The sequence below is a fragment of the Natrix helvetica genome (assembly GCF_964273705.1).
Source record: "Natrix helvetica genome assembly, chromosome: 5".
NCBI lineage: Eukaryota > Metazoa > Chordata > Lepidosauria > Squamata > Natricidae > Natrix > Natrix helvetica.
Window position 1 is genome coordinate 154,238,617 of NC_138551.1, and position 26,108 is coordinate 154,264,724.

Below are 26,108 nucleotides of genomic sequence, written 5' to 3' on the forward strand. Positions count from 1 at the left end.
TGGTCCAGACGCCTAGCAACCAGACAAAGCTACCCACTTCTCCCCTCCGGCCGCATCTCCTGCAGGGGAAGGCGGAAACTCGGGATTCTCTTCCTCAGCCCAGACAGGGCATAAGGCACCCTCTCCAACGCTGACCCATAAGGGAAGGGGGCAGGAGAGCTGCAAGGTCCTTGCAGGGGAATGGGAGAAAGGTCCCCCACACCACCCACCCCAGGAAATGGGAGATTAACCGCCATGAGGATTGGGTCCTCTCACCCCACCCCCACCCCCCAAGAGGCTCTGTGTGTGTGTGTATCAGAAGGTTCAATGGTCCGAGGGAAAGAGCAGGGAAGGCAGGTGACAGCTTCAGATCTCAGCTTTAATCCTTCATCTCCTGGAGAGTCCTTCCAGGGGAGAACTTTCCTCCTCAAGAGAGGAAGGAGAAGAGCCCTTGGTGAAGGATCTTGCCACGTCCCCTGTACATGGCGCTCAACTTTCCTGAAGCTTGGCCCCCTGGAGTAAAGGGCCAACTTTAAAAAAGCTGCCTTGCTGTAGCCTGAGCATCCAGCAGAGAAGAAGGGAATTTCAGGCTGCCACCTGAATTCAGAAAAAAAAAAACCAAGAATTCCACCCTAGCAGGTGGGGCGATTCTTCCTTCAAGCCAGAAGTGCTTTAAGGTCAGAAGTGACGGGGGGGGAGGGGGGGGCTTCTTCCAAGCACACTTTGTCTCCTTCTTCTGGTGCTCCCTGGCCCTAACGGGCCCCACTGGGAAAAAAGCCACCTTCCAGACCTTATCGATATCCAGGAGATCATCCTTGCATAAGAGCTGGACGTGGCTCTGATCATCAGCCCCATTGGTCAGTTCTTGAAGGGGGCATCTGGAGCCTCTTGGGAAAGTTGTTTGACCCACGGCAAGCCTCCACTTTTCCTTCAAGAGCGTATGAGGGTCTTTTCCCTCTGACTCTGTCTGGTTCTTTTGACTGCAAGGACATCCAATCCTATTATTCTGCCTTCTAAATATATCCTACCCAAAGCTCCCTGCAAGATCGCAGAGCAGGAGGCCTTGATCCTTACAGGCAAAGGCAAGAATCAAAGCATCAGAATTCACGGCTGCAACAACTGGGAAGTTACACAGACCGCAGCTCCCCTGGGCGTGTTCGGCAGGGATAGACTCAAAGCTGCCAAGCTGGGAGGCTTGGGAGGCCTCCTGCTGAAACATTCATCTGTCACAGGAACAGGAAGGAAGGCAAAGGACTTTCCCCAAAGCTTGTATTAGCAAAAGAAATCCTCCTTCATCTAGGAATCCATGCTGGTTAAAAACAAGTTCATTGTCAAGTACGTTTCATTGCTGATTGGATTTGTGTCATGACTTAGCCCAAAGGTAACGTAAACAGTTTTAAAACAAAGCAGGGGGAAAGTGAGATTTTGTCTAAGTCCTTGAATAAATCTGCTAATTCTGTTTTTTTCAAATAATGGCAGGTGGTCCCGGAAAGCCCTTTTTCTGCCACCGTCTGTATCTCCTGCCTGCCTGCCTGCCTGCCTGCCTGCCTGCCTGCCTGCCTGCCTGCCTGCCTGCCTGCCTGCCTGCCTGCCTGCCGTGAAAGACCAGGGGCAGCAAAGGGCCCTTCCAACCACTGCAACCCTTCTGAGCCAACTGGCTTCCTCTTCCAGGCCAGGAACCCTGGCTGGCGCAGTGGCTGAACTGCACGAAGACAGCCAGGAAAGCAGCCAGCTCCAAACGGGCCAGTTCTGAGTTGGCACACACCAGGCAGGTGGGCAGCTTTCTCTTCCACCAACTCACGGTCGCCCTCATGAAGATAAAACATCCTAAAGAAGCCGAAGCACCTGAGCACCCCCCCCCCTCAGGGACTCCTTTACTGCAGCTAGCAAGAGGGAGGGCAGCCCTTGCTGGGCCTTCTCCTGGGAGTCTCCCTCTTTGGTCTCCTCCCTGGATTCTCCCGGAGAAAGAGCTTCCTATGCAGGCGGAGTAGCTACATGGGCAGCCGAGGAGGAAGGGGCCAAAGCCTGCCGAGGAAAGCTGTGGTGGGCACCAGCCTGGCAGGGAGAATGGCTTGCAGGGACAGGCGTGGAGCCCCCTGCCTTCTGGCCGGTCTTATCAACCCCACCAAAGCAGCACCAGAAACACCCAGTATCGCTTTCCGTGTTCAGGAAACAAAAATGGCCCCTCCAGACAACAGCTGCCTTGTGTCAATTCCTCCCCAGTGGCCGGGGGTGTGGGGGTGGGGAGAGGCTCCCTTTCGGGCCCACAGGGCCAGCCGCCCGCTTAACAAGGCAACACGTGGCTGTCTCCGCCTGAGCCAATCCGGCTGCCGTGGAGGGGCTGCGTTTGAAGAGGAGCTGCAAACTAATAGAAGGCAGGCGAGCGTTTGCCTCTGTCGGGGCCAAAGCGCAGAGGGGCTTCCCTGCCAGATGTGGCGGCTGGCCTCTCCTTTCCCTTCATTCCTCGGGCAGGACGTACCGGCAGCAGGGCTCCCTACTAGGATGATGCCACAGAAATGGAGACAAGACTACTGCCCCCCGCCCTAACATCCCCCCCTTTAATTCATCCTGTTTTTTCTGGGCTCTGCCTCCCTTGAGGACTGGAGCCCTGTGGCGTGCAACCGAAAGGCTGACCGAATGGGACTGACCATTGCCTCTCCCGGATCGCCCTGGAAAGGTGGGGCCAGCTTAGGCTAGTAGCACCCAGCACCTGCCGGGTCGCCCAGGAAGCTCTCCCTGTTACCCCCCCCCCCCAGAGCAACTAGGAGCAGGGAGGGACTTGAACCAGCAACGTGCCTGGTCCAGATCCTCTGTATTTCCCACATGCCCAGCAGTGTGGGATGGGTGATCCGTAACGTCCTTCCCACCTGGAAGCACAGAACCCAGAACTCTCCCGGCTGGTTCAGGGCCCTCGGCTCCCAGCACGGGCAGAGGAGGAGGAGCTGGCTACAATGGCTCCATCAACATCGGCCAGCCACCTCTCCTTCCGGCTCAGGTGCCCAGTGCCCAATAATGCCACCTGGCTTCCTTAAGCGTTTGTTCCCACTTCCGAGGAGCCGCACGGGTGAAGCCACGGTTCTTCCGTCCAATGGCAGCCCTGACTTTGAGGGGGGGCCTCCGTGGGAAACCCTGCACGAGAAGGCAGGCGCACAAGAGCATCTGTGGATGGGGCTCAGCTCCTGCCAGTGCTTTGGGGGAGGATGTTTTGATTGGCCCACCTCTGCCTCCCATCCCTCAGCGTTCCTCCCTCTGCGTCCCCGGCTGTCAAACCTGGGACCTATGGACAGCCTATTCCTTCTCCAGGGGTTTGCAGCAGGACAAGCCTGTCATACTCCCTCCTCCCCTCCATTCACCCCCTCCTCTTACCTGCCTCCAGGAGTTGACACTGATGGCCAAACACCTGCGAGAAGGTGACCGGACTGGTGGTGTCCACAGATGAGGCCTCCATAGCTTCCGCAGGTCTCCTCCCTCCCTCCTCCACCCTGGTGAAGCAAACGGGCAGGAAATCAACCATCCTGCCGGGGGTGGGGATCATCTCCCCCTCCGACCTTCTGTGGCCAAACTCTCTCCCCCCTCAATAAATCTTCAGGCCTCTCCAGTCCCGGGGACGGGTGTTCCCTGTGCTCAATTTCAGGAGCTCCAGGATGACCCAATGCTTTCTTTTGCAGCCTGGGAAAATCAGGCGATTCCCCCAGAGTTGAGAGGGGATCAACTCTCCTTTTGGTGAGGCAGCCTGGCAGAACACTTCCCTCCTCCTGGGCCTTGGCAATCCTCCCAGAGCCAGAGCAACCCCCCACCCCGGTCCAGACAGCAACACCCGAGCCTTGTTAAGAATGCGGCCAGCATCCTCCTTGGTTGGGCTCCCAGGAACCGGTCTCAGGACTCCTGGCTGGAACCGGAACAATGCTCAGGATGGAGGTGGTGGTGGTGGGTGGCACTTTGGGACGGAGTCCGATACAAGGGGGGGTGGGTGCCTCTTCCTCTCCCCCAGGCCTCTGCCTTACCTAATGCATCTCTCTGGTCCTCTCGGTCCTGCAGCTGAGCCCTTTGCCCGGTACCAGCATCTCCTCCGGCCGTCTGCCCTCCCTCCCTCCCTCCCTCCCTCCCTGGGCTGAAAGCGGGGGAAGGGGAGGAGCCAAGGAGCCATCACTGCTGACGTCGCCCTCCTGCAGTCTCTCCTCCCAGGCCGCTCATGCAAAACACCCGCCTGAAAACAGGGGAGGGGAGGGGGAGGGCGGAGTGGTCCCCGGCCCCTAAGATCCCCATCCTGCCCTGTGGCTGGGGTCATCCCAAGGCAGAGACCAGTCCCTACCCTCCTGCCTCTTATTGGCCTTCCGTAACCCAGCCCCTCTCCCTCTTAAACTGGGGCAGGGAGAGAGCAGGGAAGGTGTAGGGGTAATTAGCGGGTTTGTGTAGATGAGTCCACCAGCGGCTTGGAACTCAAGATCTGGGATGCCAAAGAAAAGACAAAAGGAGTTGAGCCCCCCCCCTCCGTCCCCCCTCACACACACAACTCATCAAGAGCCAGCCTTTGCTGGATGCAGCAGCCTTCGGAAGCCTCCCCTGGAATCTGCCCCCCCCCCCCAAGACTCCTGTGAGAGGACGGAGCACTTCAGTCCCTGCAGGGAGCCATTGGTTCTAGCCCTCCCCGGGGGTCTCCCCTTGCCTCTTGACTGTTGCCTGCACCTGGTTCCTGGGAGGGGAGGAATGGGCCTCCACCATTCTCCCCATACAGGACTGGCCTTGCGGGCATCCAGAAGCTTTTCTCTTGCAGACTGGATCCCCCTGCGCCTCTTTTCAAGCCTGGCCCCCACGTTCCCCTTGGGATCAGCGCAAGGCCAAATTCCCTGTCAGGCTCCCCAGGTCACCTCTGCTGCCTCCCAGGCCAAACTGGCCCTCTCCGACTTCCCCGGGAGGGAGGGAGGGAGGGAGGGAGGGAGGGAGCCCCCCCCCCCGGCCCAGTTTCTGCCACCTTTCACTGGGTGGGTGGAAGGAAGAGCCTCAGCTGTCTGCAATGGAAGGCCAGCTCACCCTTCCCGCCAAGGAAACCTCCAGCACCACACGCGCACACACACCCTGGCAGGGTTTGGCTGGTGCTCCCAGATGCCCCCAACGGCAGCAGCCCTGGATGGAGGGCACGGAGGGTGATGGGGGGGGGGGGGCGGCTCTGTTTCCCTGCTGAAGGTGAGGGGCTGCAGGGACCACCGTCCTTTTACGTGGGCAAGGGCCAACCCCCGCCTCCTTTCCGCAGGGCCGGCTGGACAGTCCCATGGTGCCAAGGGGACATTCGGAAGCAACGACAAAGTGGGTTTTGTATGGCAAATTGGAAATTTTAATGTTTTTCATAGAATAGCCTTTGCGTCCCTCTCCAACGAGGGGTGGGTGGGTGGGTGGGTGGGGTGGGGGGCGAAATCAAGAACTACAGAAGAGCAAACGTGAGTACAAGAGCCATCCTGGGACCAAAGCCCCCCCCCCTCTCTCTCTTCTCCCCCCCATGAACAAATGAATGCAAATCACATATATAATACAACCGAAGTGTCAAAAACAATTTAAATAATTTTAAATATTTTATCCCCCCCCCCCTTTCCAAACTTGCTACCAATGCTTTGTACAACTGTTGGGGGTGGACGTCCCCCGTGGACCGGAAGAAGAGACGCAACCAAAAGACAAGAAGGGAATGATAGCGAGAGGTGGTTCAAGTGGCAGGAAGTCGCCAAACCAGTATCAGAACTTCAGATTTTAAGAGGTAGATTCTGCTTTTCATTTTTAAGTCAAGGACAAAGAACTTTTAGAAGTTGGGGGGGGGGGGGAGGGGAGCAAACTCAAAGGAAGCAACTGCTCTTCACCCAAATGGAAAGAAAGAAAGGCAAGGGGGGGGGGGGGGAAGGGGAACCGCCTCTCCTGAAAAAAAAAAAAATAATAAAGGGGGGGGGGGAGAGATTCAGTTCTGCTTTACAAGAAGGGGAAAGGAGGGGGCTTGCCCACTCTGCTGTCATCCCCCCCCCCTAAATGGACGGCCTCCCCTGGGGGCTGCACCGTCTTCTGCAGGGAGCTGGTCATCCACCACCAACCCCCCCCCAAAGTCTCTCATCCAGCCCAAGGGAATCTGGACAGGGAAACGTTTCGCCCACCAGCGCCCCTCCTGCTCCCCCCTCCCCAAGGGGCGAAAAGCAGCGGCCGGGAGCAAAGCCAGCCGGGAAGAGGCGGTGGGGAGGCTGAGGAGTCCCTGGCGGTCTCTTCCTACCGGCTGGCCTGACACCGAGGCCTTCGCGAACCCTTTGCCATCCCTGATACACTCGCCCCAGGGCCTTCGGACCAGCGTTGCTCCCAGCACGTTCGGCACAATCCCTCCCTCCTCCCGGTCTGAGTCTTTCATCGGCTTCCCTCCTTACTGCGCCAGGTGAAAGCCAGGTGCCCAAGCGAGTCCAAGTCCAAAGGTGGCATTTGCTCCCCCAGGAACGTGACCTTGGAGTCCTTTGCAAAAATCCCTGGGCTGCCAGGGCAGGGCAGGGGCAACCGCATTCCGTGGGAGGGTCTTGTCCCTGCAGCTAAGAATCGCCCGGCTTAGCTGGGGGGTCGGGGTGGGGCGCAACCGAGGCCAGCTCTGCAGCGAGCCCCTCGGCAACTGCCTGCTGCATCCTTGGCTCTGCCTGGTGGGAGGGTGGAGCCTCTGCTGTCCGCCTCCTCCTGCTGCTGTGCCGGACGTCAGGTGGGCCGAGCCCCTGAACGGGAAAATCTCATGTAGACGCTTGGAGGGTTGGGCTGTGGAGGTCTCCTCAGGGGAGGCTCCTGCAGGGGAGAAAGCAAAGGCCATGAGGTGGGAGAAGCGGGGAAGGAAGGGGAGACGTTGCAGGAGGTGAACAAGCTTTCTCCCCCCCCTCCCCCCCCACTGCTGGACGGTTGGATGGACGCCTCGTGCCAGGCCTGGGGTTTACAACAACAGGAACCCACGCAAGACGGGCAGCTCCGGGTCTGAGAAAGAAGCCTTATAAGGCTGCCGTTTGCCATGGCTGTGTCGGCCAAGGGCCCATAATGCAAGAAGGCGAGGCTTCGGGCACAACAGGACACCGGAAGGCCAGGGAGACAGAAGCAGCCACGGGTGACGACTGAGAAAGGACCAGGATGGTGGCAGACAGAGGCTTGCCGTGGCCTCTGTCGCACACAATGCTTGGCCAGGCCTGCAGAGGAGTCCATCACGGGACTCAGGCTTAACGTTACTGTGAACCAATCCACTCCAAGGCAGGCTGAGCTAAGCCCCCACCAACTAGGGGAACCCTGGCTGGGCTGTGTGCGAGAGACCCATCCAGGGAGTGGGGTATGCCTCAAGGGCCTGACTGGCCGGAGGGCCCCTCCCTGGCTGCTGCAGGGCTGACCGCCTCCCAGTTCCTCCCGAGGAACAGCTCTATGGGCTGGAGCAGGACCTGGGGTGGTGGTGGTGGTGGTGGAGAGGGTTGGCCGTCCCCTCCTCCCCCAGTCAAGAGGAGGAGCCCCACCTTGCCCTCCGGAGGAGCACCTGGCCTGCCTGGAGCCCCGCGGAAGAGCTCACCTGGAGTCCTTCAGCTCCGCCCGGGCGCTGCTCTCCTCCCTTCCGGCCTCTGTGGCCTCCACCGAGCTGGCCTGATGCTGCTGCAGGCTCCGGGTGACGGGGCCCCCCACCCTCTCCCGTGACTTGGCACTGAACCGGTCGGCGGCCTTCCTCTGGCCGGCCAGGGCTGCCTTGCCCCGCTGGATGCGGATGTGCAGCTTGCGTGAGGCCTTGCCCAGCAATCCGGGTGGGCCCCCTCCACTCTTGGCGGCCCCCTTGCTGCGCTTCCCCTCTGGCAGGGCCGCCTTGCCCACTCTCACTGGGCCCACGCTTCTGGACGCGGGTGGGGGAGGGGGGCCCTTTTTGGAGAACTTGACGCCCTGCTTCAGTTTGAAGGAGGCAGAGGGCAGCTGGACGGCCGTGGGCCCTGAGGTGCGGGCGCGAGTCTTGCCCAGCTGAGTGGCAGAGCCCTGCATTTTTATCTCGGCGTCGGCCGTTCGCCGACGGGGGTTGGCACCGCTCTTGCTGCTGCCAGGAGAAGATCCCCCTGCTTTCTTCTTGGCCTTCTTCTTCTTTTTGGAGGAGGAGGAGGAGGAAGGGGGCTTCTTGGGGCAACTGTAGGAGGCGTGCTTGTTCAGGCTCCCGATGTAGGTGAACTCCCGGCTGCAGTATGGGCAGACGTGGGCACTGGGCTCCGTGCTGCCAGTCCTGAGCTCTGCCCGTTGCTGCTGCTGCTGCTGCTGGGACTTCTTCTTCTGCAGGATGGCCTTCTGCACCAGCTGCTGCTTCTTCTTCAGGGCGCTCAGCTTCAGCTTGTTGGAGGCCGCCCGGCTGGCCTCCACGCCGAACTCCAGCTTCTTCGGCTGGCCTACACGGCGGAAGGAGTTGCCGGCCGGGCCAGGCAAAACCACCCCGTTTTTAGGGCGGACGGCCTGCTTCAGGGGCACGGGGTTCTTCTTTGGCGTGTACCGCTTCTTGTCGCTGGCAGAGGCGCAGGCCAAGATGTGCTTGTGCAGCTCGGGCATGTTGTCCACGCTCTTCCCACACTTGGTACAGCGGATGGCAGTGGAGAAGGTCTGGGGGATGTTGTGGGTGGTGAAGTTGGTGGCCGTGGCCCCAATGCCGTTGGGGTTCCGGTGGTGGTACTGGAACGGGGGTGGCTTGAAGCTGGGGTAGTGCTGGTTGAGGCCCATGCGGACATCAGGGTCCTTCTGCTTGACCCCGGCCGCCATGATTTTGATGGTGGTGTAGAGCTCTTCGGAGGAGTCGTTCAGCTCCTCCTCCTCCTCCTCCTCCTTGGAGGGCTGCAGGGCGGCAGCGCTGGGTAGGCTCTGTATCTGCTCCGCGCTGGCTTTGCTGGGGTCGGTGAAGTTCTGCAGGCGCAGAGTCCCGCTCTCAAACTGCTGGTGGCCGCATTCTTTGTCGGGGTGCAGGTCTCGCTGGTGCTGCTGGAGATTGCACAGAAAAGCAAATTCCTTCTTGCAGACGGAGCAGGCGAAGATGCTACCCACCCCGTGGAGCAGAAACCGGTGCTCCGACAAGGACGCCTTGTCCCTGAAGAGCTGGACGCAGAACTCGCACTTGAGGGGCCACTCCGTGGCGTGAACGGACAGGTGCCGGGTGAGGTCCTTGATGGCGAGGAAGGGGGCCTGGCAGACGTTGCACACAAAGCTCTTGCTGAAGGTTTCCTGGAGGGCCTCTGCTGCACTGGACGGGTGGGGGTCCTCCCTCGGCCTCTGACCCTCGGCCTCTCCCTCTTCTTGCTTGAAAGTCACCAGGGGGCCTGAATTCTCCAGCTGGTCGCCAGGAGAGAAGATGGAAGAGGCCACTGAGAGGGGAGGCGGGGAAGGAGAGGAGGACGGTGATGCGGAAGAGGAAGAGAAAGAGGAGGAGGGGGAGGAGGAAGAGGAGGGGGATGGGGAGGAGGAAGAGGAGGATGAAGAGAGAGTGGGGGGCCCGGGTGAAGCGCAGCCGAGAGGCTCTACAGAATGAAGAGGGGAGGCCGAGACAGTGGGAGAAAGTATGGGCAATGGGGAGTGAGCCGTGGCATTGGACAGGGGAGAGGGGCAGGAGCTCGGGGGGCTGCTGCTGCCGGGGTCTTCCGGGAGGGGCGAAGGAATAGTGGGAAGAAGAGGAGGGGGAGGCGTGGGGGCCTGGAGCATGGGAGGACAGGGAGGATGGGAGGGAGAAGCCGATGGAGCTGGGGAAGTCGAGGGGGGCGGCAAAGACACCTCAGTGGTGGTGGGGCCACAGCAGCCCAACTCTGCTCCGGGGGCTGAGGGAGCCGGGCCCTGCTGAGGCTCTGGGGCTTCGACTACTTTGCAGGCATTCGGCCTTGGGCTCATGCCCAGGGAGGGGTTTTCGGGCCCCAGGCCCGGCCCGTTGTATTCATTGAGCAGGACCTTCTGCAACATGGAGGTGGTGGGCTTCTTCTTGACGGCGCCCCCTGCTGGCGGAGCCGCCTCCTTGCCCTCTCCATCGCTGCACGGCTTCTTGTGCACGCTGAGATCGAGCACGGACTCCCAGGGTGCCTGGGCCCGGTTCTTCCCATTCGACCGCTGCTTCACGCTGCTGGACAGGTCCAAGGGCTGCTGGTTGCACACGTTCCCAAAGGGAGGGCTTGGCGCCCACTCCCTGGAGGCCTTGTATTCCTCTGGACTCAGCGCCTCCCTCTCCTCCCTCCCGGACAGGCTCCACGCGGGGGAGTTGCTCCGTCTCTCCACCCTGGGAGGCTTCGCACTCAGGGCCGCCTCGGTCCAAGTGGGCTTGCCTTCGCCAGCTTTCCCAGGCTCTCGAAGGCCCGGACTGTGCTGCGGGGAGCTGGTGCGCCGCTTGAACCTGCTGGAGCTGGCCGGGAGGAGAGGGGTGGAGGCTGCGGGGAGCCCCAACTTTGGGATCTCCCCCACCGGCAACGGGGGAGAGGGGGCCACCTTATTGTTGTCCTGCGTCTGAAGAAGCTGCTTCAGCTTGGAGGACAAATAGACACTTTTCTCTCTGGGGAAGGACAGGCTCTCCACGGTCGATGTGGTGAGGGGAATTGTCAAGGAACACAGCGAGGCGATGGGCTCCGGATCCATTTCCGTCTTCACCTTGGCCAACAGGGGGGGGCTCGCTGTTCTCCTCTTTTTGGCCTCGGGGGTCCCGCCGACAGGGGACTCCTTCGATTCCTCCACCAGATGCACCGGCACCGCCTTGGTGTTGGGGGAGATCTCCACCGTCACGGGATTTAGCAGGCAGTTGATGCCGAAGACTTCAGTGCCGCCAGGCTCCATCTCAACCACTTCACAGTTGCTGGTGCTGCTATTGGACGGGATCTTGCCGTCAATGTAGTAGTTGAGATTCTCCGAGATGTTGCTGGAGACGTCCATGAGGTCGCCAGCCTCTCCCTCCTCCTCCTCTTCCTCCTCTAGGTCTGTGCTGGCCAGGTATGTGCTGGGGGCGTGCTGGGCCGGGCCCACGGAAGCCTGGGGCTCCTCCGGTTTTCTCCTGACACCTTTGGGGATGAGGTGCCGCTCGTGGACCCTCCGCTGATGCCTACGCATGTTGGTGTGGGTGCCGAAAACCTTCCTGCAGTACTGGCATGGGTGCGATTCCTTGGGCTCCTTGCTCTCCTCCAAAGGCAGCGGAAGGGGCGGTGTTTTGGAAGCGGCTCCCTCGGCCTCAGGGGCAGGGCCCTCCTGCCTGGCCTTGGCTTCATTCGGGACACCCCCTTCGGCAACCAGGGTGCTGGCCCCGGGCAGCTGGGCAGAGGCCAAGGGTGAGAGCAGCTTCCGTTTGGGCCCAGCCTCATGGCGGCGCTCGTGACGCCGACGGTTGATCTGCGTGCCGAAGGCCTTGCCACAGTAGCGGCACTTGAAGGCGTGGCTGATGGCTGAAATGTGGATATGTACGTGGCGCTCCAGGCCCTGCTTGGTGGTGAACTTCCTTTCGCAGTGTTGGCAGGGAAACATGGGCGCCCCCTGAGTGCTGGGCTCCCCTCTCGCCTTGGGACATTTCCCTGAGGGTTTTTTCTTGGGGGAGCTTTCGGGAGAGTCTTCGGAGAGGCTGCTCTGCTCCTCCACAGATTCCACCAGCCGGTCCCCACACCCCGATCCCGATTCCACGTCTGGATTGTCTTTCAATAAACTCTCCTCGTCCTCCTCTTCCTCCTCCTGAGGCTCTTCCTCGTCTTCTTCCTCTCCTGCTTCCTCCAGGGGCTCCTGCTCTTCTTCCTCGTCCTGCTCCTCCCGCCGCTCTGGATCCTCTTCCAAAACTTTTGATCCACACAGAAGGACTTCCGGCTGGTCCTCATGCATGGCGGGCAGCTCGCAGGCTGCACTCGAGATGAGCAGGCTGGGGAGCACGTCTTGATTCACCATCTCCTGGATGATGGCAGCCTGGTCAAGGGGCAACACCACGGAAACCGTTGGGACTTCGTCCTCCGGCTTCTGGCCTGAGAAATGGAGGAACACAGAGTTACCCTGAGCTCAGGTGGGCGGCCAATACAGTTTACAAATGAATAAAATGGATAAAATGAAAGCAGCATCCTAGAACACCTCCGTGTGTTGCCCCTGAAGTCTGCCTGGGGGGGGGGGGGTGTTTGCTTTTGCAAACCACAAATATCGTACTCTTTGGACCGTAAGACGCACTCCCCTTCCCCCAAAGTGGGTGGAAATGTCTGTGTGTCTTATAGAGCGGCCAGCCAACGGCCAGCCCCCACCCTTTGGCCTCTGCCTCCCAGCAGTTTGCCTCCTTGCACCAAACAGCAAACAGCCTGGTCAGCTTCAGCAGAGACTGATTTAGCATGAACAGTTGATTGGCAGTTGGATCTGCCTCCTGGAATACTGCCTATCACCTGTTCCAGGCTGCGGGGATCGCCATTGCCCATTGCTACTGCGTGTCCCTTTTTCGGCCTCTGCACGTCCCGTTTTTGGCCTGTTCCAGGCGGTGGATATAGGCGGCCAAAAATGGCACGCGTGGAGGACGAAAACGAGGCGCACAGAGGCAGAAATAGGTGGCAGCGGCAATGGGTGACGGTGATCCCCACAGCCTGGAATTGCTAATAGGCAGTATTCCGGGAGGCAGATCCAACCGCCAATCAGCTGCTCAAGCTAAATCAGGCTATGCTGAAGCTGACCAGGCTGTTTGCTGTTTGCTGCATGGAGGCAAAGGCAGATATTTTTTTTCTTGTTTTCCTCTCCAAAAGCTAGGCGCATCTTATAGTCTGAAAAATACGGTACTTTATGTGCAACGCAGTGCCCCTTTAAAGCAAAACTCAATATATAGTTATTTATTACAAAAATACACTTCTAGGTCCAATTCCCATAAGAGCCTGCTCTCCCCACCCAATGCAGCACCCAATGCCCCTGACCTCCCCACTTCCCTCTTTTGTTTTCTCCGCAGACCCTTTTCATCCCGAAGGGCTCTAGGGCTAAGCCCTCTGGGCCGCTTGGGGTGCATTGCCTTTCCTTTCACGTTTCAAAGAACGGGGTGCTTTGCAGACCTCGAGATGACAACCCGGCCTTGTGCTTAGCGATTCCTCAAAACCCCCTCCCCCCCATCACACCTCCCCCCCCACCAAGGTCCCTTTAGGAGGGAAGCAGGAGAGAGACACCCCCTTCCTTACCTTCCTTGGTCTCCCTCATGTCGAAAGGGGTCAAATCCAGACCCTCCAAAGGAGGTTTCCGCTTTCTATCCCTGGCTTTCTTTCCTTTGTTCTTAGCCTCCTGGGCTTTTTTCTTGGCTAGCGAGGAAAGGAAGAACTTGACGTTTAAATGTAGCACTTCTTTCTAGACGCTATCCCCCCCGCCCCCTTCCTCCGCCAAGCAACCAAGCGGGGCCATGTTTGGTTAAGCGAGGAGGGTGCCGATGCTGGCTGGGGGGCTGCTGGCAAGAGCACAGGAGCTTCTTCAGCCCTTTCCCTCTGGGAGCCCCGTGGACAGGAGTCTCCACATCTCCCAAACCCCCGGGGCCTGTTGCCCTCCTTCAAAGCTCTTTCCAGAGCCACCTCCCACTCCGCAGGAAGTTTTTCTGGGGGTCCCTGGGCCCCTCTGACTGAACCATCCCCACTTGGGCTCTGCTGTGCCAGGGGCCCAGGCCCAGAGGCCATGCGGAGGGACCACCATGAACCCATCCGGGGTTGAGTGTGACGCACAGGCTCAGAGTTCCTAGAGCGCAGGGCAAGGGGAAGGCTCCATGGCCCCTGCGAGGGAGGACACCCCCCCCCGCCCCGGCCCTTCAAGCAGCCGTCCTGGCATTTAGTGCGGGTGACCTTAAGGCAGGTTTAACCCTCACCGCCTCGATTCGGCCAGCAGCTGCTCTGCTTACTAAAAACAGCCAGAATGACAACTTGAGAGCAACTGTAACTTTAGAGCCACTCAGAGTCCAAGAAGCAGGCGGACAGTCTCTGTCTCTCACATACACACACACACACCCCTCTCTAGCTGTGCTGCACAAAAAACCCAGAATGATCCATCAGTAAATGACTTCTTGATTCTCCTCCATTTTATTTCCTAATTTCTATGAAATTTCCACATCCTTATTTGGAACCTTTGACTTCAGACTGAAGACTCAAGATATGGAAGAGGAGCAGAACAGGGGGTGGTTTTTCTTTTCTTTCGACTTCTGCCATATTCTGGGATTCCAAAGCAATTTGATTTAAGAAAAACCAGATGATTTCAAAAGAAGAAAACCAAATTTCTGAGAAGAGGTTAAAGGGAGCCACCAGCCTCCCTGTCTTCCCTCCTGGGTTACGCTGCCCAAGAGAGTCCAAACCCCGCATGGAGAAGTGAGCGAGAGGCAGGGCTTCCCTGTCTTCCCCCTCACTCCACCCCACCACCAACTTCCACTAGAGAATGGATTTAGAAGATTTGAATCCCCTCCCAAAGGGACATTCCTCATAAGACAAACCCTTGGCCATTGGCGGGTGCCACCCAGGAGGGGCGAAAGCACCAGCCGGAGGGAGATGCCTGCCCGGTTTTCTCTGGCAACCAATGCTGGCCGTGACAGTCGTTCAGCTCCCCTCCTGCCTCGTTTCATTTCGGGGGCTTTTTTTAATCAAGGCTGCCCTTTCCAAGGCCCCACATTCTGCACCGAATGAGATGGAAACCCTGACCTCACCCTCAGGGCTCCAGTCACAACGGCAGAGGGGCTCTTCTGAGAACGAGTCCCCACTCCCTCACGGGGAAAGAGGGGTGCACTCAGCCCCATCCAACTCAGCCAGGACAATGGAGCCCAGGCCCAGCCACACAACCAACTGGCTGGCTCTTCAGGGTGGCTGGCCGCATAGCTGAATCCAGACAAACAGAAGCCCTTTACTCCCCGACGCGGAAATGACCCCTCGACCGGCCTCTGCTTGAGCCCGATCCAGCGTGGCCATCTGAAAAATCTCTCGACAGCCTGGCCTGGGTCTCAATTCACCCACCGAGGTCAAGGGGGGGGGGGCGGTGCTGCTGAGGCAGCCGAGAGATTCGGCCGAGGGATCTCTTCACAGGACGGGTCAGCCCAATCCTGCCGACTTTTACCAGCTGAACAGCATCTGTTCTCTTCCATTCGGCTGGGCTGTTTTATTTCTCCTCCAAAGGGCCTTGAAAACTGCCTTAGAAAGGGGTGGGCCATTGCTGAGGAAGTCCCCCCACCCACCCCGTTTATCTGAAGGCCTAAGGCAGCCTCTCCAGATCCTGCAGATAGGGGGAAAGGGCTGCACGGGGGCCTGGCACAGGCTTAGGCAGGGCAAATACCCATGTGCTGGGCCCCTTGTCAGAACAGGCGGTGAGTGGCCAGCAACGCCCAGCACAAAACAAAGCTTGAAAATGAAGGAGAACAAGGATGTCTCCAGAAGGTTAACTTCTCCCTTTCTCTGCTCTCAAGATTTTAGAAAAGCTCTTACAAAAACAACACCCTGCACTTCCATTCTTCTGGCCTTCCCTGGCTTTTTTTTTTTAATAATAATCATCTACACCACGTCCTCAACATTATCTCCCCCCCCCATTTTTTTTTTACTTTGCACTCCGCCCCCCCCCCCCCCAAAGGCTTGCGGTGGTTGCCTCTGGGACAGGCCAGCCTGTCGGCCCCACGAAAAACAGCTCAGGAGAAAGGCAGAAGTGACTTTCTTGAGGGCAGCCCTAAGAGCAGCTCCACCGAGATCACGGGATGAGAGGCCGATGATTCACTGCCCCATTTCAACACCCTCCTGAAATGGGATCCTCACCACACAACCTGTGCAAATCTGGCCCTTGGATTTTTTTGGGGGGGGGGGGGGCACTTAATCTTATTTGCACCCTGAGTCTGGGATCCTTAGTAGGGCCCGAGGGAAGGAGAAAAGGAGGGAGGGAGGGAGGGAGGCCCTTTTGCTCCTGGGGGAAAAAAAGGTCAGCCCTGCTTCCCAAAAAGCACCTGAAACTCTCTCCCGGTGGGGGGGGGTGCGTCGTCAAGAGAGCCCCCCTTCCCTCTGGGCCCAGGAGCCCCCTCCTTGCTTCTAGGGTGCCAGGAGCGAAGGGATGGGGGTCCAGGGAGGGGCCGATGGGGCTGGGAAGCCAGTGGGAGGGGATGGAGCCCAGCTGGGAAGGCAAACCCAGAAGGCAGCTGCCTGGAAAGCTGGCTGAACAAGGAAGCGGCATCGCCTGAGCGAGCGGAGCCACTCTGGATCTCACAAGCAGGAACAGGCAGACGGAAGACGGAAGCACGCACACACGCACACACACAGAGACTATCATTCACCCCTCTCCTGCTTGGCCGTCTTTTCCTGCTGGCTGACAGGGAGGGAGGGAGGGAGGGAGGGAGGCGGAGAGGGCTAGCCAGCCGGCCCACCCACCCAGGCAGTAGAGGAGGGCAGCCAGTGTGTGTGTGTGTGTGGGGGTCAGAGTAGTAGTAGGAGGGCCTTACCTTTCTTGGCCTTGGGGGAGTTCCTTTTGCTGCGGTGGTGGCTGGCCCTCTCTTCCTCCAGGGCAGCCGCTATCTCCGGGTTCTCCTCCCCATTGTACCAGACCAGGAGCTCATCCCCGGGCTCAATTGGCTGCCGGGAGGGAAGAGACAAAAGCAGGACACCAATCACACCGGAGGTTGTTTGCCAGCCGCCCACCCACCACCGGCCGGCCCCCTTGGAGGCAGGGGGAGGCAGGGGGAGGAAGCAGGCGGGTGGGGGCCAGGAGGACCAGGCACAGCTGCTGCCCCTGCCGCTCTCTGGGCCGCTGGGAAGAGGCTGCCTGCCGAGGAGGGCCTGGCCGGCCAAACAGGAAGGACTCTTTAACCCTGCGGGACCTGGCTTCGTCACAAGCAGGCAGGCAAGCGGGCTGGCCTTGCTGCACCAGCGTCAGAGAGGGAGGCCGAGCCAGGCGGGAGGGCTGCACCCAGCCCCTCTGCTGGAAGGAGGACCGCAGCACAAGTCTGCCACTCGCACACCCAGGAGGAAGCCCAAATGTTTCCCGGCTGAATCATCCCAGCAGCAGGAGGAGGAGGAGGAGGAGGAGGAGGAAGCCTGGGACTTGCTTGCTTCTTCCCTTCACCTGCCCAACCCAAGGAAGGGGCTGAACTCCTGCCCTGGCAGCCAGGGATGCTGGGCCTGTCCCCTCAGCCCCACCAACGGCCCTTGGCCCACCTTCCAACCAACGACCATGGCTTGAGCCCAGCCAGCAGAGGCTCCAGGGGCAACCCCAAGCACAAGCGCCCCCCCCCTTTCCCCAGTGGAGAAACGGCTGTAGGGAAGGTTCAGAGGCCCTCCTGCCAGTCAGAGGAGGGTCTCTTCTAGCCCCAGCCCCTGCCGCAACAAGGCTTACAGGACCCTCTTAAAGCAAGGCCAGCCCCGCCTTTCCCCAAGAGGACACCTGAGCCACAAGTCTCCTTCCAGCAGCTCTCAGAGTCCCTCCTTCTCTGTTGCTCCCAGAAATCAGGCTGCAACAAAGCTCCCCTTCCGATTGTCTGCCTGGAAACCCTCCGGAAGGAAGGGAAGGCGATGGAAGAATAGCGGCTGCCACTCAAGTGCCATTTTTCACTCCAAAGCCTTCACTTTAGTTTCCTTAGTTTTCAAGATGGCCTTAAACCTGCCCATGAAATGTTTGGAAACTTTCCTAGAGCTTGTAACTAACTAGGGAGTTTGTTTTTATTTGGAAGGCCTAAGCCATCTTGAAACCACACAAAGACACAGACGTCACTTTCAACAAGCATTCCAAAGGAAACATTGATACCAAAGTCACATTTTCCACACGTCTTGATTATCAGCATCCTAACCAAACCTTCCCCACTCCTTGTTAGGGACTCTACGTGTACATGAAGAAATGACATCTTTAGAACACACGGCATTGGGGGCACCTGGAGTCCCTGAGGGAGGGAGGGAGGCAGCATCGACCCTTCTGGAAACTAACCCTTATTAAAAGAAGCTAAAGGTCGTCAGGAGGGGAACTGCCAAGAGGCCGGAGCAGGGAAACCACGAGGCAGACCCCAGAGCCTGTGGCCTCACCAGACTCCTTCTGAAAACCACCCTCCACTCTTCTCCCCACGGGGGAAGGAGGACAGAGGGCAATTCCACCCAGGTTCTGACTTTAGAAGCCACAAGAGAAACGGCAGAACCTGCCCCAGAACTAAAGACGGAGGCCACAAAAATGACACCAAGGGAGTCAACGGTGAAGGGCCTATGAATGGAAACCCCTCCTTTTAAAAAGTCCCAGGTAGTCCTTGCTTACCAATCGTCTCATTCAGTGACCATTCAAAGTTATGACAGTGTCAAAAAAATTAGGGCCAATGTGACTGGACCTCTCAGCCATGGGATGGCCATCGCTGTCAGAAGAGGCGGCTGAATCCCCTCCCTCCCTCCTAGCAGAGCAGAAGGATTGGAGAGGAAGGGTTGACAAAAGAGGAAGCAGATGACTTCATGGGGAACAGAGCGGCCAGCCTAGCATCTTCATGGCTTTTGACGGGCATTCCTCACTGGGGGCCTGCTTAGGCTCTTGTCATGCCTTCCTCTCCAGGCAAGGTTGAAGAAACCTCCGTCCCTCCCTTGTTAACTATCCCAGGCCAAGTAGCCTTCCGAGGGAGGGAGGGAGGGAGGGAGAAGGGTTAGGAGGGCGGCAAAAGTCAAAGGTGTGAAACTGATGGTCACCTTATCAGTTTCAAACCGGCTCCCCAGAATGGAGGGGAGGGAACCAAGGCTTAGCCACGGAGCTGCTGCTAAATGGGGCTGCCTCTTCTACTGCCAAGCTAGGCCGAAGGCCAGCGAAGAGCCTCTGCAAAGAAAGGTTCCCCCCCTCTAGCCGTGTTGCGACACCTGAAGCAGCCTCTGCCTGGACGCCTGTCCTCATGCCCTGGTGACACCCGGAGGCTTTTCCAAAAGGCTGCCATTCTGTGAATCCTGTACAGAAAAACTCCCTGACGTTTTGTTTTTTTTGATCCATCCCTCTGGAAAGACACACTTGAGTTTTGAAGCAGAATCGGTCCTTTCCCTTTGGGGGAGATTCTAAGGGAGAAAACGGGAGCCTGAAAGGTTTTGACCCATTAAAATCCTTTCCAAGAGCCAAAGACATTAAATGCACTTTTAAGGAAAGGTCCCATTCTTTCTGGTGACAACATTCCTGGCTGAGGGCTCCTGCTAGAGAAGAAGGCAGAAAAAAACTGGATCCCACCCGCCTTCAATGGAAACAGCCCCCTTTCTCACAAGGAATTCAAGACCTGGGAGGGAGGGAGGGAGGGAGGGAGGGAGGGAGGGAGGGAGGGAGGGAGGGAACGAACTGCTACCTTTAATGTTTTGTAGTAAATGGTCCGATTGATTTCTAAGGGGAAAAGATTCTGCTCCTTTCCTGAACGCGCCCAGTTCACATAACGCAACCAGTTCCCCTTCGCAGGGTCCGTGGCGTCCACACACATCCACCCCAAGTTTGGGTAATAGACCTGCAAGTGTTGCAGCAGGAGAAGATTGCGGGGGGGGGGGGGGGGGGAGAAAAAGGGATGGTCAGAGCCTCAGCCTGAGGACTCCCCCCTCCCCACCATCCCTTCCCCGGGCTCCCTCCTTACTCCCCCGGAGACCCTCCCCCTTCGGGAATAGAGGGGCCGCTTTACCTCCCACATGTACACATTGTTTTTGACTTGGGACCTTTTCTTCTTGTCGCCAACGAAGGGGCCAAACTTCCTGCCTCTGAAAATGGGCTTTGTGGCCCAGACACCTGAAGACCAAAGAGAGAGAAAAGAGCAGTGAGCCTCCCCACGGCCTTGGCCGGCTGCCGTGGTGAAGGGTCCGAGACCCCTGAGCGTTGTGAGGCCTTTCCTCCCTGCCAAAGTCCAGAGCAAGAGAGCACGCCCTGTCCACGGCTTTCAGCCCACCCTCTGCAGCTCTGTGGGCGCGTGGAAGGAGGGAGGAAAATGCCACAAGGCACAACGACTTTGGCTAAAGGGATACAGCCACAGAATGGGCCACGGGGACCAAAACCCCAATGGAGGGCTCCCAATTGTGACAGAAACCCGCCAACTCCAGGGCTTTCTTGGGGTAGCTGCTGGTCTCCCTGGAGATGGCCTTCCCAGGCTGTTCTTCCACTGTTCCACCCACCCCGGTCTGCCTGAGGTTTGCACCCGCCTTCATAAAAGATTGGGCATCCCTTGGTTGTTCTGAGGCAACATCCTCCCGCCAAGGACCATCGCCCATCAGGCGGACGGGGCACATGGGTGAAAACTATGTGGATTAAGTTTAAACCCATTAAGCACAGGCTGACAATCATCCGTGAGCTCTTAAGTCATCTCCCAGGAACAACTGCAACCACTGCCAGCTTTTGAAGCTGGTGCATATCCCGGGGGCCAAGCCGAACCCTGCTGCCTGCAGAAAGAAGGCCCCACTCCTCCCTCCTGCTCGAGGCGCTGGTTCTGGGCTCACCCACCAAGCCGGGCCTTGTCCACAGTGGACGGGAGGAGCCTCACTTCCTCTGGGAGCCCTTGGAGGATGTGCTGGGGGACATCGGCCAAAGTCTCAACTGTTCCTGAAGGTCCGGTTGGGTTCTGGAAAGGGAACCGGGACAGAGAAGAAAAGAAGTGGGCCCAGGTGAGCACAGGAGGCAGTGACAGGAGCCCCACCACCACCAGCACCATGCTGCAGTCGGCCCAGAGCCTCAGGCAGGCAGCCTCTCCCTCGCGAATCCCTCTAATCCCCCGCAACGCAACCCTGCTGGCTCTGGGCTCCCAAACAGAAAGGACCCCTTCCTTTCCACACGCTCCTCCAGCAAAAGGGAACAGCCACCCCCCTTCCCCCCGAGTGGGGCTGTTGCAAAGAGGCCTTTACTCTGACGAGGCCCATGTTGGTCCCACGTCTGTGGCCGGGCAGCTGTGTGAATGGTGGGAAAGAAGAGCAATAGGGGCCTCCCGGTCCTATGGCTGCCCAGTCTCTCCTTGAAGGCCTTCAGTGAAGTCCCCACAGCTTCTTCCCCCGTTCCACCGATTAACTGTCCTGTCAGGAAACTCCTCCCGAGTTCTGGGTCTCTCTTGGACGATCTTCCACCCGTTGCTTCTTATCCTGCCCTCCCTCGGGGGCTTTGGAGAAGAGGTCGAGCAGGGCTACCTTTTTCTGCCTCTCTGGGCCTCATGGCCTCATCCTCCAACATCCCCTTTCAAACACAAACTCCTTGCCAGCGTCTTAAGGAAGGTCAGCAGGAAGAAAAGGTGGGCATGAAGCCAAGCGGGTCCTCCTGACAGCTGCCCTGCTGGCACGCACCCTCCTTCCTTCCCCAACTTTGGCTCCCAAAGCCACCTGCCGTTCAGACTCCAAGACACGTTCTCCAAAACACCTGAAAGGCCTTCGGATTGAACGCTCCTGCAAGCTCCCTTCTCTAGACGTGCAGGTGTGCGTCCTTAAACAAAGTGTACCACCCATTCAACACCAAAGCAAAATGCCAGGAGTGCATTTAAAAACTACTATGAAGTTTACAATGAATGGAAAGCAAGCGATCTGCACCGGAGGGGGGCGGGGGGGGGGGGCTGGCACCCTTGTACTGGACCCCACCTTCTGCTTAGTCCCAACCCAATTGCGCCTTCTGACTTAAATCGGTGTCATTTAACAAGTGGTCCTTCCCGAGCCTGAGTCAAAGGATCTTTCTGAGATGGGAGAGGCTTGCAATCCCTCACTGTCAGAGAAAGAGCTGTCTTCCAAAAGGATGCTAGAGGTTGCCAGCTGAAGGCTTCGGGAGGACCTGCCTCCCTAGCAGAAGTGCCTCACGGTACGTAAAGAGGAAGATGTGCTGAGATGGGCGTGTTTCGGAGCAGCCGGGGCCACGAGGATCGCCTGCCGGGTCCCCTGCAGAAATATTGGCAGCTTGCAGAGACTGGATGGCTTCGTGAGAATTCAACCCTTCTGTTTCCATTGTAATTTAATCCGGGGCTCTGCGGGCGCCATTTGGAACGGTCAGGGATGCAACTTTGCCTATTCCTGTCCCAGGCAACTACACGGAAGCATCTTCAGCTGAGTAAAATGCTTTAAATTAATATAATCAATCAACAACTAAGAATCTTGGAGCCTACTTGTTAATTAAGCTGTTTCCCAAGGCTCATCCAAGAAAGTTGTGGCGTAAGAAATTAAGGCGCCTCCTTCGAATAAGCCAGGATAACAGCAGAGCTGAATTGCGAGTCAGCACTTGAAAGCAAAGGAAGAAGGAAAGATCGGGCATTCTGGGGTGGTTCAGAAGAAGCAGGAGGTTACTGTATACAGACCTGGCATTACAAGTTGTCAACAAAGGGCACTGAAAAAGGAGAAGAGAAGAACACAATGTAGTTGATGCTAAACAACACAACTTATTTACTTTCTAACTCCAGCGGAACAAACATGCTCGGAGACTGAAGCTGGGTGTGAATGCAAAGGCAGTTCGGCCTCCTCCCGGATGCCAAGGGGGCTCTTTGTGCGGTCAGGGCATTCCTGAGCTGCAGAGAAAGGTCTCTGGGATCGGCTGAAGAGCGGCGACTGGCACAGGGGGCAGAGAGGCGACACCAAGAGAGACGCAGCAGAGGCCCCGGGCACGAAGGAGAAAACAGCAAGGAAGAAGGCGAGAGCGTGGAGGAAGTTGCCAAGAGGGGCCAAGAAGGGCTCCGACGCCTGGGGGTAGTGTGGAAACTGGAGAGCCTTGGGGCACACCAGCCTCGGGGACCCTTCGCAGTTCAAGCCAGCTCCAAGTCACAGTGTGGCCCCCTCAGAAAGTTCATGCAATTACCTAGCAGCAGGCAAAGCAAAGGGGCATCTCGCTGGCTTCTCAACCACCACCGGGGATCTCAGGCGCTCCTGGTGGTTTTCTTTCACAACTGGCCAAACCTGAAGGAATCTGAGCAGCCACACTTGCTCCTGGCACCAACCTTTCCAAGCAGGAGAGGACAGGAGAGCTTTTATTTCAAGGTGGAGAAGAAGCACACCGCCCTCTTGGGGGGTGATGTCACCCGGGGCCAGCCACTTGTGAGAAGGTGCACAGAGGCCTGGCAAGCAACTTCCACTGCTCCTTTGCGGGTGGCCTCTGAGAGAAGGCTGAAGGCGGTCTGAAGTTTTATAGGGTCAAGGAAACAGATGACCCCGTGTAGTCGCTGCCGGAGGCGGCTTCTTCCCTGCAGCATCCCACAGCTGCCCCCCCCCCCCCAGCCCCAGGCTCCCCAGGCCCAAACCCTGCCAGGACCCCTTTATTTCTACCTTGCAGGGAAGAGTTATGAAAGATCTTCCCTGGGTCTCTTTAAAAACATGGTACTTGCTTCCCCCTCCCCCTTCTGTATCCCAGCTTTTTTGTAAGTCAGAAACAGCCACCCTGGATACCTGGGTTGATTTGAAAGGAGCCGTTCTCCACCCCCCCCCCCCAGACAAGCCTCCGACTTCCACCACACAGGCCAAGCAAAAGCACCAGTCTGAGGACCCTGCTGTCAGCCGTCCTTCAGGGCATGTCATTGCTCACCCCTGGAAGTGTCGGCCAATGGCATGTATTCCAGCTCTTATGTAATCCGGCCATCTGGAATTATTCCAGGGGAAGATTTCTCCCACAAGCAGTTCAAGTAATCCCAAGGGTCCCCAACACCTGTACAAATGTCACCTGGGAGACCAACACTGCCCAAACTCCCCCAAAAGTCCCCATTCTCTCCACTCCCAAACCGCAGTTTCAATCAATGCACCAGTAAACCTATGTGGGAGGGCAGTACCCCCCCCCCCAGTTCAGAAAAGGACAGGGGGGAGAGGGGGGAACCAGATCAGCTGTTAACTTAGCACAACATAGACAAGTTTCCTTTTGAAAAAGAGGGAGTGTCATAGAACAGCAGCCTTTCCTTTGGTCCCCCGGACACTTGCTGGGGAGGGAGGGGAGGGGTCCACAGACCAGGATTTCCACCACGAGCAGCCTTACCGCTCATCAGTCCTGGCAAAGGTAGCCGCACAAGAGGCAGCCAAGCGGGAGACTTAATCAAGGTTGCATTCCTGGGCCAAGTGGCCGAAGGTGGCTTCCTCCGGTGGGAATGGAAGGCTTACCCACGAAGAGAGGAAGGGGCTGGATCCTCCTCTCCATCTCCTTCAAGAACCTGTGGCTAAAGAACTGTTTTCATTCCAGGACGGTGTCTGCGCTGAGGGGCTCACACAGACCTGTTTTTGAAGCATGTGTGCCTTTGACCTCACGGGACCGACATTGTAGAAGAGGGAAGTGAGCTGCAGGGCCTGCAGGCCATTCTTACCTCTCCACCATAAAAGAAGCTTCCGTGGTCCTTGGAAAAGGGCCCATTGGAAGGCATCTGGATGCAGATTACTACCGGCACCTGTTTACATACACAACCCAGTGAAAATCAGTAGAAATAATTTTGAGTCTTACATTTTAACTCACCTGATTCATTCTGGAATCCTGACGTGCTCCGAGAAGTGAAATAGGAAGAAGCTCTTGTGATTACACGAAACCTGGAACAGGGAACAGATAACGGTCATACCTTAAGCCTCATAATTAAAAGTAATTTTAGCAAGTCATTGTAAAAGCCCCCAGCTCCATTGTTTCATATGCACCTTATTCATTTTTCCGCCAGGACCATTTGCTTTGAAGGGATGCAACACAAGATGGTGATTATGACAGAGCATGACGCACTCTATGTAGAGTCTGAGACACGGTCTCCCATTCCCTCTCTCTTCCTCTCCCTCCTTCTCTCTGCTTTTATTCAGGGTCTGCCCTGCACTAGAGGCACCTGCCGCCTTAGGTACATCTGCCAACTTCACTACCGCTTGTCCTACCCACCATGCGCCTGCCTGGTAAGGGAGGCCTCGAGGAGCTGGCCCATCTCCTGAAACAGGAGGGGGGGAGGGAGACCGGTTCCCCAGCTACCAAGCGCCGCCGGAAGGCAGAGTAGAACAGCAGGTAGGAGTTATTTGTTCAGCAATTCCACCACCACCCCCAACACCCACCCACCCACACGCAGAGCCTGCCTGCCTCCCACCCTCCCTCCCTCCCAGAGGTCGAGAGGCGCCCGGGGTGCTCTGGGCAGGGGGGAGGCGGGAGGCTGGGCTGAGGGCATCGCTCTTCTTCCCCTGCCTCCCGCCGGAGCCCTCCCTGCCACGGGGCCTCTCCACCTCTTGGGAGCGGGGGGGGGGGGGGCTGGGTGCGAAGGCGATGCGGTCCACAGGCTCTTCCCCCCCCCACTCCTCCCTCCAACGCCTCCCTCCGGCCTGGGCGGGGCGAAAGGTCGGGGCTTCAAGGGAGGGGGGGGGTCTCTCTCTCTCTTTCAGAGCCCCCCGCGAGCCCCGGAGGGAGCAGCTGAGCCTCCCCCCCCAGGGCAGAGGCCCTCCCCTCCCGCAGGGACTCGCCCTGCCCCCCCCTCCAGGCCGGCGGGGGGAAGGGGAGGGGGCGGGGTCCTCACCTGCGCGGCTCTCCCGGCAACGGCAGGACCCCCCTGTCGCCATCTTGGCCGCCGCGGCCCGGAAGTGACGTCGACGCCGGGGGCAGGGTAAGCCCCGCCCTCCTTTCCCGCCTCACGGCGGCCCCGCCTGCATGGAAGCCGCCAGTGAGTCCACCCCCAACCCCTCCCTCTCTCCAAGCTCCACCCCCAAGCCCCCTCCCGCCTCTATCTCTCGCTCCCCCCCCCCGAGCTCGGCCCAGCCCCGGCCCACCTCACTGGGTTGTTATGGCCCCCCTCCCTTCCTTTCCCCCCCCGAGCCCCCCTTCTCTTCCCTCCCCCTCACAGGGCCCCTGTCATCTCCCCCCTCCCTCCCTCCCTCCTTCCTCCTTTTTCTTTTAATTTTCTTTTATTTTATTTCACTAGAAAGAGCCCCCTCCCCTCCATGAAAGGGCCTGTGTCGCCTGGGTCCAAATGTTTTGTGCCCTAAGCATTAAAATGATCATTTCCTCTGTTCTGGGCTTCATACCTGAAGCGCCTCTAATTCCATAAGAATCCTCCTCCTCCTCCTCCTCTGCTTTGATTTCTTTCCTTCCCTGACCCTCCTCCGTCCAAGGATTCCCACAGGTAGGATAGCCATCAGTTGGTCCTTTCTCTCTGGCTGCCAGTCTTAATCCCTTCCTCCCTCCCTCCCTCCCTCCCTCCCTCCCTCCCTCTGAGTTGGAGCTTATTTGTATCCCTTCCATACGTTTGCATGGAGGCATTAGATAAGTTTTCATCCCTTTGTTCGGTGCAGGATGGGTAATTGTTTGTTTATTTCCATCTGCCCTTTATC

The 26,108-nt window shown here is 58.2% G+C and overlaps 2 protein-coding genes across 6 annotated transcripts in view; both read right to left on the bottom strand.

The window, feature by feature from the left end:
• The window catches only part of KAZN (kazrin, periplakin interacting protein), a 59,044-nt gene extending 54,911 nt beyond the window's left edge, over positions 1–4,133 (bottom strand). For both annotated transcript variants that reach the window (XM_081954711.1, XM_081954712.1), the window contains exons 1-2: positions 3,984–4,133; positions 3,346–3,461 (exon numbers count right to left, since the gene is read on the bottom strand). In XM_081954711.1, coding sequence (XP_081810837.1) covers positions 3,346–3,461; positions 3,984–4,126 — 259 coding nt within the window. In that variant the 5' untranslated portion in view covers positions 4,127–4,133. The remainder of the gene's footprint in view (positions 1–3,345; positions 3,462–3,983) is intronic.
• A 1,419-nt stretch (positions 4,134–5,552) lies between these two features.
• Positions 5,553–25,396, bottom strand: PRDM2 (PR/SET domain 2). 4 transcript variants are annotated; one of them, XM_081955106.1, is made up of 10 exons: positions 25,298–25,396; positions 24,280–24,350; positions 22,157–22,185; positions 20,338–20,455; positions 19,529–19,632; positions 19,208–19,360; positions 16,367–16,496; positions 13,110–13,226; positions 7,526–11,936; positions 5,553–6,768 (listed from the first exon to the last, which is right to left on the bottom strand). In XM_081955106.1, exons 5-10 carry the CDS (start codon positions 19,535–19,537, stop codon positions 6,756–6,758), a joined length of 4,833 nt encoding a protein of 1,610 aa, XP_081811232.1. In that variant the 5' UTR covers positions 19,538–19,632; positions 20,338–20,455; positions 22,157–22,185; positions 24,280–24,350; positions 25,298–25,396; the 3' UTR covers positions 5,553–6,755. The 4 variants fall into 4 exon arrangements, with proteins under 4 accessions (XP_081811232.1, XP_081811233.1, XP_081811234.1 ...); XM_081955107.1 differs by having other exon boundaries at positions 20,334–20,455; XM_081955108.1 differs by having other exon boundaries at positions 24,268–24,350.
• Between the last annotated feature and the right edge of the window lie 712 nt (positions 25,397–26,108).

Bases quoted from the DNA above. Each gene is read 5' to 3' on its own strand.
- PRDM2 (XM_081955105.1), bottom strand. The intron at 19,361-19,528 runs GTAAAGCGGCCC...CAACACTTGCAG, and splicing joins ACAATGTGTACATGTGGGAG to GTCTATTACCCAAACTTGGG. The intron at 16,497-19,207 runs GTAGCAGTTCGT...CCCTCCCGGCAG, and splicing joins TTTACTACAAAACATTAAAG to CCAATTGAGCCCGGGGATGA.